This window comes from Ascidia mentula, chromosome 5 (genome assembly GCF_947561715.1).
Source record: "Ascidia mentula chromosome 5, kaAscMent1.1, whole genome shotgun sequence".
Taxonomy (NCBI): Eukaryota; Metazoa; Chordata; class Ascidiacea; order Phlebobranchia; family Ascidiidae; genus Ascidia; species Ascidia mentula.
This window is the reverse complement of record NC_138570.1, coordinates 4,878,956-4,891,821: the sequence shown is the minus strand read 5'-3', so window position 1 is coordinate 4,891,821 and position 12,866 is coordinate 4,878,956. Positions and strand designations below refer to the sequence as shown.

Here is a 12,866-nt window from a genome sequence, read left to right as displayed (position 1 = left end):
GTACAACAGCGAGGATTTGAGTTACTATATGCATGCCGTGCTGGGTCGCGTAACAAGCGGCTTTGCTCTGTTACTGCATATTGCCGTGGGATAATTCCAGTAGGAATTTTCCAACAAAAATGTGCCTAATTGGCGTAAGCGCCTAGCAACGGGTGTCAAGCAGTGTGTTGTGGTTATAAAGGCTTTGCGGGGCGAGCAATTAAACGTCACCCCTCGCTGAACAATTACAGGCTAAACGGATTAACATTTGATAGTCGCCTTTGCCAGGCTCCAGTCCTCCCAGTATATTAAACGCCAAATCGTGTTACAGATTACGCCGCATCCGGATGTATTGAATGGCGGCCTGCTGACATAGAACACCACAATAAACTGAAAAGCCGCAGCTGCATGAGAAAGCTGGGACGACAGAGGCTGGTGCAGCCGTTGTACGCCGCACCTGCGTGGGCAACTGTTACTGAGTAACCATCGAAAACGTGTTCCTCATGATGCTATTTTAAGCGTCGCCGGGCGCGTTTAATTGCGGCCAAAGTCCCCAAACCAAGCTGTGGCCGCCGAAGAAATTTGATGCTGCCGCTTGTGAGGTTTCCTCATTTCCGTAGAGAAGGAATGCGATTTCGTGGAAAGCAAATCACGCGCTCAACCGCGTCGAGCGAAACTCCCCATATGATGGCTGCTAACACGAGGTTACATCATTCTTCGTGTGTTGAAGTTTTAACCATACGAATATACTAATGATATTGGACACGTGCAGGTTTACCGCAGGCCCTGTTAGTTGTATTCAACCATGTCGTGAATAAGCACGTGTTTGCGATAAACTTTCACGTTTTAATACAACCAAGGCAAAAATAGGTATAGCGGTTTTATCGCAATGACATCACGCAACCTTTAGCAAACACATGCGCACGTATGTGGTATTTTTCTGTGTTTCAAACAGGCAGATTAGAGCTTTGATGAATGGCGACCGTTCTCAGCGCCCAAACAACGCATGCGGAGGCATAGGTGTTAAAATTATGACAGCACCAGGTGTGGATGCTCGAACCGGCACAGTGCACCACTTTAAGCTGACAGTTGTTCAACACAAATAAAGAACTCAACACAAATAAATACACCTGCGGGTTTCGGTGCCGCTCGGCGAACAGCCATCTATTTTGAATTGCATGACAAATGCAGGACTTGCATGCAATCGGTTGCACTTTTGCCAAATAACGTCCTGTACACTTCCGTTTGTGGAAAATCCCATTGAGCCGCTTTTAGGCGCTTAATTCCAAGTTCTTACTTAATGTTACGAAAGATTAACTATAAACTTGGACTTTGATCAAATAAAAGCGACTTGTTCTACAATAGCAGGGATATGTAGTTTAATATTATTGCTATAAAATACATGGGTATAATTTGTTTGCCATAACATCCTCTGAAGTCAATAAATTGAAACACCACGTTTCATATAGAGGTTTATTGCAACATTAAAAAAAACGATTTCGCCGCAGTCTTTTGTTCAAACATATAATTGTATTTCAATCCTGGACGCATGCTCTTCACATTGATTGGGTGAGGATTTTGCCTAAACTTGCACAATGGACTCCGCAACGGTAAAGAACGCCCAGCAAACAACGTGTACTTCGTACTATTTGCCACTTGAAGCGAGAACGTCACGACAGGCAAACAAACCGCCTCGCGTCGGGGGAGTTGACACAGGCGGCCAAGCCTTCGTGTTCAAGCGGCTGAATTTCGTCATTGAAAGTGCCGGGCGCTACGGCGGAATGCATAAGTCTAGTGTTTGTGCACGTGCCAAAACATCTGGTTCGGTTTAAGCCAACACAGTAGGTGCCGGACAGGGGCATTATGCGTGAATTTTCAGCGACCTATGTGCAAATGGGAGTCACATTCTCCGGACGAGAATCGGAAACGCTTTGGATGTGGTTTTTAGCGGTTGGCGTTAGAACTGCCGGGAGAGAGCGGTGCAACTACGCCTGCTGTAAACCCTTTTATCTGAATTATGTAAATATTTTAGTCGTTGCGGCCATACATGACTTTTTCATTGATTTTTTTTACGCCACCAAAACAACACGAATCCTCGTATATAGGCTTCCAAAGGCACAACTTAGTACCACTGATACGATTTGGTACAACGAAGAGGGCAACTGTTTGAGCAAAGGCAATTGATCTTGTTGGTCAATATCAGCGACAACCCATCCGAGGGACACTCGGCCTGCGCAAACTGACACGCAGCTGCCGTCGCAGAGCCAAGTTTGTGCAGCTGATACTCTGTGCTAGCATCAAAAGATCGCAATGCAAACAGCCTGCAACGACCGCACCAGGGCAACAGTGGCTGGTCGTTTGAACAGCGGCCGGCTTCTGTTGGCAGAAGGCAATGGCCCAACTAGGCCTGGCGCAATAGACGTCACACGGGGACAATGGGGTGAAGGATGGATGTGGGAAAAGACAATAAGTCGCTTTCCTAAACAGCGATTGCAGAGTACGATACGATACCTATGGCAACGTTGACACAGCGGCGAATGATGGTTATCGTCCATACATCTTTCTATTGTACTCCGTGATAGTGTTTGTGTAGCTTAACTGGGAGGTAATGTGAAATGAGTATTTGTTGTACCTTTCTCCTTTGATTTGTTATGCCTAAACTGACTTTTCTTCCTTACTTGATGGATGTTTCGACAACGACAACAGGATGAACAAGTTCACCATTTTAAGATTTTTCGTATATTTTACATTAGGATAAATACGCTCAATTATAATAGGGCAAACACTACAGTAATTATGTGGCCGGGTAAGAACCTAAAGGTCGAAGGAAGTGCACTGGGAAATATAATGATCTGTTTACGCCAGATTACCAACAGACGCCTCAAACCAGGGTTCTTGCGCCATGTAAACGCACGCTTAATGCTGAAATCCTGTTCTGACGAGATTCTTCCCCACGATAAGCGCCCTAATCGCGGTCCCATAAGAGCAAATCATCTATCGACAATATCTTCGCAGCCAAATAAGGGGAGAAAGTGACGCAACACCTGTTTGGATTTCTGACTTTGTTTCGGTGGAAGGGCGAAATTTCCAAGTACACAAGAGTCGAGATGACTCATATGCGGTTGCCACAATGCACAGAGGAATGATTTATTTGCGAATCGCGAACGCACCTGCTGTGTATGGCCTCATCAACGGGATTAAGCGACTCTAAGAGTTGTCCGCCAAACAATATCGACTTTGATACCTTGGATTGCGCCCACAACATTGGCGATAATCCGGTTTATGACGAAAGTCGTTCGTGCTGCGAAAGACGCGTTTGAAAAAACGATACATTCGTGCACAAGGACGTGAAAGGTAAGCGTTTCCCAACGTTGAAGAGTTAATACCTCACAGGTGTATGCGGGTGCTTTATTGAAGATCGCCGTTATTTTGTCACATATCACACAGTACGTTTTCCCAATCTTTATAGTGTCACACAAACACTACCGCACAAACAGATCGATCGAATGTGTGAACTCACATGCTTTTCAATCATATAGGTGCTATAAGTTCAACCGCTTCCAACGGTCTAAAAATTTCCTGGTATATAAATTCTTGTGCCCACAGGTGGGAGCTGTTTTAGTGTCACCTGTTTTCAGGCTATTTTTATACACCGACGACGCTTGTGGGATTTAAATCCTAGAAGAGAATTTCCTTGACTGTCTGACCAAAAATATCGCGTTTAAGACAGAACCAAAAAACTAAGACACACAAAAATACACTCCGATTTCGATAAGTATCGTGAAAACTTCACGAATTGGCACTGCCTTAACTTAATTTTGAAATAACATACGCACACTAAAATTTAGAACGTAACTATATGGACAAATGTTTTTAATCATGGATACGCAAAAACAAATTCCGTCATTTGGTAATGTACGATTGGTGATCAAAATAATCGGAAATAAAAGTGATTCTGCATACATTGTTATCCATCATTCCTGTTCACATTTTGCCCAGGCTAATTGTCTTATTGGTGAATTTTAGTATTCAGTACAGGATGCGGAAAAAAACAATGATTTGTCCCAACATTCCCGGTGCCCTAAGCCTCCACTACAGCTAATGTTTACACACAAACACGTGTCAGGGTCAATGACGTCACAAATTCGTCATCGACGACAAAAAGGGACCATGGTGGAAATACGAGGGGGTGAGGAACGGTTGAGCAGCGAAGGGAAACTAGAATTGTGTCATGACTCAGGATTTTGCCTCGGCGCACCTGTGGCACCGTAAACAAGTTTTTTTCGTTGTCTCTGTTTGATACGTGTCAGATTGCTGTACTTTTGTACTTACACGGACACGCGCCTAAATTGGGGAATTCTGTTGGTTGGTGCTTTTTTTTATTCGAAATCAACACAATGGAAATTTGAGGCAGACTGAAATATAGGATATCGGGGTTTTCCAAACTGCGTGCAACGAACATATTCAGTGCCAAACCGTAAACGGTAATATGTGACAAACAGCGTATAATTTGGACCAGGGGTAAACAACACAGGGAATGCCCACCAAGTTTGGAACCCATTGGTTTAAAAATTGCACACAGACTCATTTTTTTGTGTTTTTTCTTTATTGTTTGCTGGTTTAGATGAAATAAGAAAAAAAAATTTTCGAACAAATGTTTCGCACGTGATAAATAGTCGCACGCATAACAGTTTGAGTTGCGTACCTCTGATTTGAGACAAATTATTTGATAACCGTACAACCAAAAAAGCCTTGCTTTAAATTAAGCTCTGACAAATTTACTAGATAGCGTCTTACGTTTAATATTCTCTTTTTGCATACTTGATCCGTTGTTATGACTGTATTATACCACCTTGAAACAATAAGTAAACTTTATATCCTAATTGAGTAGGCGAATACCTTCGGACAGTTGGACATGAATGGGCGAATGGGAAATGAAGGTCGTTATGGCGACGGAATTTAATTCCCGAATCACCGGCCCAGATGCAATGCAAGAAGATGAAACAGTTTCCGAATGCGCGACTGTCGTTTCCCATCGTAAGTGTCACAATACATCAGGTATCATCAAACAAGAATCCCGCCACTCCCCTAGCTCTAAACTGCATCGCTATAAGAATAGCGCGCACGCCAATTATGCCGTCATAATATTAGCGTTTACACGGCGATTCCCACGCGCCAGCCATCTGTCCGCCGCCCATTGTGACGTCACTATCCGCAGGGGAAAACACCGGATTGCAAGGCGCTTGTGTGAAGTTGTGATTTTCACATGAATCCCTCGGGGGCCAAAAGCTCGCGTGGGGCATGAACGTTCCCACGCGTTTCTGCAGTCACAGGTTATCAGTTTTTGCCGCCATCCATCCATCCCCCACGTGCAGCGCAGTTTCATGTTGTTGTTCGAACCCACCCCTCCTCGACAGCTGCCTGGCATTTAATAACCGGCGCTTTAAAGGCAATTTTATTGGGGTATCGCAACGCGTGTGGGCGACGAGGGATTGCGTCCGAACTCTGACGGCTTGTACGAACTCGAATGACCCGCGAAACTGCCAGCGTTCGTTGCATTTAATTATCCTTGCAAAGCATTTAATCGCTTATGGTCTCTTTCCCCGTCTGAACTCAGGAAATTGCACGTTGTATGCCAGCTGCGAAGTATTGCCGCGGACAAGTGTCCTGTAATAGGAGCATTTTCATGGGTTGTGGCAACTTTATGAGCCATGCGTGAGAAAACATTAACAAGCCACACAACAAAACTGCACACAGAAAGGTTTTTCAGACCAGCTATATGGCGCGAGTTAATACAAAACATATATTTACCTTCTTTGTTGTTTGTTAGTGACAATTGTCACAGTGTACAACACCACGATTGCTTCGTCAAACGGAACATAAGCTGTGGCTATCTGTCTGCAGCTTGTACACGGAACATAGGCTATTGCACTACTGCAAAAGAAAGAAGATAATTTGGCAATGAAATGTGGTTTTAAGTAATAATATTTGCGAGAATTTACAGCAAAAGTAGAAGTTACCGCTATCGTTCTGATTTAGGCACACTGGATGAAAATGGACGGGGTTACAAAGATGTTTTTGAGGCTGATTGTTGGACTTTCAGTTTAAATACACGGCTTCTCTTCTTGAAGCGTAACCTTCAACAAAACATTGTGAGCATAACTTATTCTTTTTCGCCACCTTGTGGCCAATTTATTTTTGATTTTGTCCGCTGTATGGCGTTTATGGTACATCGTCGCACAGTGCCCAAGAGACAAAAAAGTAGGTAGTCTGATGCGGATGCGCGACCGGGATTACTTGGGTTCGAATTCCAGTGTGCAAAGAAATTACAGGGACAAATTTAAAAAAAGAAAGAAAGTTAATGAAGGAGTTCAACCTGGTAACAAATTAAATTCACCTGAAATAATTTGCAATAAAGAGTTATTTGTGAAATTGTTTTGTGAACGACAGTAAAATACTAAAGATCGATAAAGCGAAAATACAAAGGTGAGCATTTAATTTTACAACCCAAATCTGAAAATTTTCTGCTTTGGCAAATCCTTTACAATGATCTGGCGTACAATTTGTTTTTCAACTTTTTTTTAAACACACCGGGATTTGAACCCTGAATGCCATGGACTTGAATCCCGTTCAGCTTTTCTTTTAGGTATATGGGTCGGGCGCTTGACCGATGTTGCCAATCGCCGCATTAACAATTCAGCATATTACTTAGGAGCGCTATCACGCGGCTTAAAATATCTTCAAACCTAACCGCCCATGGGCGCCTTTGGTTCCCACTCGTTGTCAAATGGTTTGGTCTGCGGCGTTTTTTTATAGGTTATATGTAGATGTAAGTATGCCAGGTGACTGTCCATAATGGATTTCGCAAAATATATCAAGATATGTTGACATTCACCGGTCCAACCACACGCAAAAAGCAGAAGCGAATCGTGTTATTGCTGTTAATCGAGTTATATACACTGTGTTCGAATCATAGGGCATTAAGTTTTGAAACTTTTTTGATTTTTTATGTTGGATAAAAGGCGATTTACGAAGTTTAACATTTTTGTTTCAAACCACGTTTGCAGCAACAATTGGGCAAGTTGCTTTTACTTTATCTTAAATACATAAAAAAACATATTAAAACAAATACATAGTAAAGACCTAATCATTAGTAGTGAAAATATTACATACCATAAGGTTCACAGCCTTCGCAGTGCAACCAAGCTGGATCAGCCACTTTTCCCGACAAGTCGGAGCGAGATCTGAAAAATCAAGCTCCCGGTGAGGTTTGAACTCACGACCCTGGGCTAACCAGGTCCACCGCTCTACCAACTGAACTAGGGAGCTCAGTGGTTTCACGGTGGTAGAGATCCTCCACGTATGTGAAGGTAGCCTAACAAGTTGCGCACCAGTGTACCTTGGCACAATATATCACGTGAAACCACTGAACTCCTGTAGTTCAGTTGGTAGAGCGTTGGGCCTGGTTAGCCCAGGGTCGTGAGTTCAAACCTCACCGGGAGCTTGATTTTTCAGATCTCGCTCCGACTTGTCGGGAAAAGTGGCTGATCCAGCTTGGCTGCACTGCGAAACCTGTGAACTTTATAATCGGAAAATTAGAGCTGAGATCGTTAAATATAAAGGGTCTGCGCGGTGGGGTGATCCTGCCTTGTTATGCGAAAGCATGGTATCACTATTACATACCATAAACCGAGGGTTGATTTAATATTTAATAAAGCTATGTCTCAAATATTTCGGGTAATTTTACTCGTTGTTGGTCACTTCTGATAAAAGTTTAAGTGATATGATGCGTTTATATACTTGCCATCGCTTCCCAAACAATATCGATGTAATAAAAAATGAATTTGTTCACCCTATGTACATAAACACGTTTTTTTTAATGCAAAGATATGTGGTCGAACACAACCAATTGACGAAAACAACCAACCGGGGTCACGAACAACCCACAAGCTACGGCGAGTACTGAAAGATAAGGTAATCATATTTCTGAAAATAACAAGTCAAGGTAACTGAAATAACTCGCAAAGAGTGATTGACGATCAGCCTAAGTGCGATCTTTCAATTAAAATTTTACAGAAATATTTAAATCGTCAATTTCTGTGCTTATTCAAACAGAAGGTATATGTTTGCTTTTGTTTTACCAACGGTAACCGTTGATATTTTGGCGGTCTCTAACCATAGAGACGAATGTTAAGCGGCGTGTCATAAGCTAATTTCTTCAACGGTAAACCCAAAAAGGCGGCAAACGGTTCACCCCTTATACACCATAAAACGGCACGAGAATCGAGTGAAGCGGTCTACGGTACGCTGGGCATCTGCCGGCGTCGGATAGGAGAGAGCGTTGCCTCGCGAGGCGGCAAATTCGAAAACGACATATGTAAGAACTCCCAGCTAATGCGCAGACTTAATCGATGCCTTTTACCGCCCCTGCGAATGAGACAGATGCCCGGACAGCATTTGCCGTTGAATAAGAGTCACGACATATTGATGTTGTTAAGGTAATAGCAACGAAGGCCACATGTTGGTGGAATCGGGTGGCGCGCTGAATTCCTAAGACGGCTGATTTTAAATTTAGCGCGCGATTTGAAAACGCAGCGAGGTACCTGGATTTGCTTCGCCACCGCGGCTTTGCAATTTTCTTTGTGTTTTGACTTTGCTGCATACGACATGTTATTTTCAAATCGCTATTCCAAAATACGTGATTGTATTTGAGATCATTCTTTTATTTACACAACGTTAAAGTGAAAGAACTTACAAGAAAATAAATACCAAACAAGAACCACAAATAATTGCGGAGGCACAAAAATATTTTGTTTTCATAACAAGATTCTTGCTTCGATTCGGTGTGTCACGACAACGGAATACATGTAATTTCCACAAGCAAAATGCGATCCTATACATTCGCAAGGAATCGATCATTTTTTGACTCAAGGTTTCATCATTTAATTTTACGTATTTTCTAGTTCGTTTATCTGATAAAACAATTCGACAAAAAATTAAATCGATTTGGAAAGAAATCAAAATTAATCCACGTACACCGCGGAAACATAAAACTTGCAAGAAAAATCGAAAGTGCGCCTTATGTCGTGTTAAGAAGTCGCAAGCTGTCGTCGGGGAAACCAAGTCCGGCAGCCGGCCACGCGAGTCAATGCAATTATCTTCTGCTAATGTCCAGCGCTGCGTACATTGCATATGGACAATATGCCTGTTGTGTCGCCAGGGAATGGCTTTTAACGAAGCTACGTCAGGTTGTGTGGATGACCGCGCCGTATGCCACGCGCAATCGACATCGAAGTACATCGATTTATTTGATTTGCGGTATGCCATATGCCCTGCAACAGTCTTGACAAAATTAAGAATTGTGGCAATATACTAAACTGTTTCGTTTGTGGAAACATTTCGCTCTCTTTGCCTTTCACAGAACTGTTAGGGCGTTTCGGGCTAAACCGCTTTGCAAATTCCATGGACGTTCAAATCTTTTAACAGGTTGCATGAGACGAATATAATAAATATACGTACAGCATGTAAGTAACAACACAAGAAAACAACGCAATCCTCAGGTGTATTCCAAGTTACCAAGTTGGAACGCAACAAGGCTTTCCCTAATAGGCTGACCAATGTGAAGCACACAAAATACCAAAAAGGGCAAAATTGTTGAAGAAAACAAACTTCACAATATCATCTGGGCTTATAAAACAATTTGAAATACGTCGAAATGAGAATGAGCTAGAAATAATAAACCAGCACGTCCACATCCATCACAACGCATTCAACCGATGCGGATGTAACTTGACAGCCGACCAGTCACTTTGTAAGTGACATTCATCGTGTATCGTTTTGTCCGCTCGCGTTTCCCATTCACAAAGTCGACAATGAGTTTCCGTAACGTTGACGATCCACAACCCAGTTCCCATCGGAACGAAGACACCGCAACAAACGGCGCGTGGACCAAGGTAAAGACAAGGTTTATGGCACCCATCGCAAGCAATTCCGGGTTAATTGGTGATTAGCAAAGCATGCAGCGTTGGATTTATGGAGCGTAAACAAGCCATAAGCGTCCGTGGGAACGATTCGCGTCGGCGTGACGTCCTCATTGTCAACGCGTTTGTGACGTCAGGTAAGGCGTGGAGCGCGCGATTTTCTGGAGCCTGAACTGCGATGCAGAGCACGGGGGCAGGTGCGACGCGCGTGGGAAACTTTGCGTGAAAGGACATGCGGAAAATTGCTCGTATAAACTCGCGCCGCGGTGTTTGATCGTGTTAATTTATCACCGCCATGAAGGATTCGCCCATTTTTCTGTAATGTATCAAATAAATGACATAGATGTCTTCATCAGCAGACGAAAGACGTCAGTAAGTGAGTCCTAAACACATTTTCCCGCATTTTCTCTTTAGGGTAGGTAAGCAACGTACGTTTGCGCAAGATAAACACGATGTCGCAAAACACAGCACCTGCAAGCAACCAGTGAGGCGCCAGTCGTTACAAGCCAGCACAATATGTCTGGAAGTTCTTGTTCCAGTCTTATCGTCCCATGCCTCCCCCGCTTAGATAACATTATTCTCTGCGCGCATTCGATTTGATTAATTTTTCCACGTGCCCAGCTGGCCGTCGATATGGCGAGCGAAAACAAAGGCAGCTTAATCTTGGCTCGCCTTTATTTCAACGGCGCGGCAGTACCAGACGGCCCGCGGCGCCCTTGTTTGTCTAGTGTGAGAAAACATGCTTGCGCGTGGAAAAAAGAAAACGCGCGACTGACATCGCATAAAAAGGCGCGCTGCAGTCTCAGGCAAGACATATCGCTATCAGCTTCAAACAGCACTATTGTACACAGTCTTTATACAACAGCATAACAGTCAAAATGGTGAAGGCAACCGCAGCTAAGAAAAGATGCCAAGAATCTAGAGAGAGCGCAGCACTGCGCGTATCGCAACAGTCCGTTACAATCAAAAAGGAGTCACCCGAAGAACCACATTTAAAAAACCTGATGGTCAAACTGAAGGAAGCAGTGCCAAGTCTGCATGACAAAACAGCTAACAACGTAACCTCTCTGGACATTATCCAGCATGCAATTTTCTACATCCACGATCTGTGGTCAGCTTTGGACGTGGAAGAAAGCGCGATACCTGAGAATTCCACCACAACTTCGTGTACGAGGCACACTTTGCCCACTGAAGTTTACTGAAATTTGTACAGGTGAGATTCGGCATATATGATTGTGGGTTAACCTCTTGAAAGCATTTTCCACGTAAAATTTAGTCAATCCAGAAGCCAATTTATACTACATTTGTTTTTTAGCCGCTGTAATAAGTATTTAGTATATTTGCGCGTATTTACCAACTGTGGAAATATTTCGACCGATGCATTCGCCAAAAATCACAAAATTAAACGATATCTTTCTTATGTTCACAGAAATCCTCCCCCATCCTTGGTTAAAATCAAACCATGTTATGGCGCGTTGCCAAACAGTCCAGAGAGACCAAGCCGTGACAACCAACAAGAATGTTGAACAAGGGCAACCGCCCACAGCGCGAGACGACACGCATTCAAGTTCAATACTCCCAGCAGTTCAGCGAGACAACGTCGACGACACAATCACACAGCTGGTCGACAATCAGTTTTGCCGACACTGTTTGCTTCACGTTTTTGTTATTTATTTGTGTTTTGACTAGACCGACTTGCCCACTGTACGTTTACCCGCGTCGTTTGCGATTTTTTTTACATGTTTATTGATTTTCATTCCCCTTTTCTAATAAAACACAAAACGCCATTTTTTGTGCGGTTTATAGAGTCCTCACGAAAGGAAATCAGGGAAAAGTAAGCTGAATTTTTAGTTTCTTTTCTATATTTCAACCAAATGTTACGCCTAAATTATGCACACGCGTTAAAAGTAAAATGATTCAATTGCAACGACTGTTATTTGTCGAGCATATTTGATAGAGAACTGCTAACTAACAATAAGTGCTAATCGATCTGAAGCCCGAGTTTTCCACAAGAACGTGTTTCATTTTGATTTTATTACAAAAGAATAGGGTAGTGGCTCCAAACTTTCATTAACCTGCGATCCCTTACAAAATGTGATAACGACGTACATTTACTTTCGTTATTTCATCGTGAAAGATCCTCTCACAAGCTGCGACTTATAACAATTCAAAAAAGCGATGTAATTTAAAAAACAGCGAGTCGCATTTCCCAACGTCCCCGTTTGAACTTCTCTTTAACAACCGAAAAACCGGCACCGCACAAACATAGTGTGTCAGTCGGGATTAAACTTTATGATGCTTCTTTAGAAATCAAGATGAATTCTGCAAATGTTATATAACAGTAAGCCTTGACAATACGGTGCACCCGTGCTTAGCGACGACCAATTTTAGAACCTCTGGAAGGGGTAAAAAAATGTAGTCGTGATGACAACATTGATGGAACAAAAGGAAATATTGTATAGAAATTTCTTTACGTAACTGGAGCGGTAATATTTAGGAACAACACTTGGCCGCACCCGAAGTTTTAAGCCCAGAATCAATAACTACGCAGGTGACCCTGCAAGCAAGCAGATGGGCCCAACGGCAGACGGAGTTTGCATCAAACGCGTGCCAGACTCCTTGGGCTTCCTGCTGCCCATTCACCAAGATGGTGACCAGTTGACAGATTGGTCATGGCCCTCTTCCATAAGCGGTGGCCAATATGTCTTGAAATGCACGTGGCGCGTTTATCCCCGTTAATCTCTTTGGCCTGCCACCGTTTTTCATTGCTATTATTCTTGTTTGCACGTCGAACTGTTAATCCCCTTTGCTAATTAGATCAAGTCTTCGGCTTCATGGATCGCGTTTATGGGCAATGTTTGAATAACTTAACAACTGACACTAGAATTGTGTTTTCTTTTAAGCGTA

At 43.0% G+C, this 12,866-nt stretch overlaps 1 protein-coding gene across 1 annotated transcript; it reads left to right on the top strand.

Moving 5' to 3' along the window:
- Window positions 1–10,837: 10,837 nt before the first annotated feature.
- Window positions 10,838–11,161, top strand: LOC145903667 (uncharacterized). The gene has a single exon (XM_082991777.1). It carries the CDS (start codon window positions 10,838–10,840, stop codon window positions 11,159–11,161), a length of 324 nt encoding a protein of 107 aa, XP_082847903.1.
- Window positions 11,162–12,866: the final 1,705 nt, after the last annotated feature.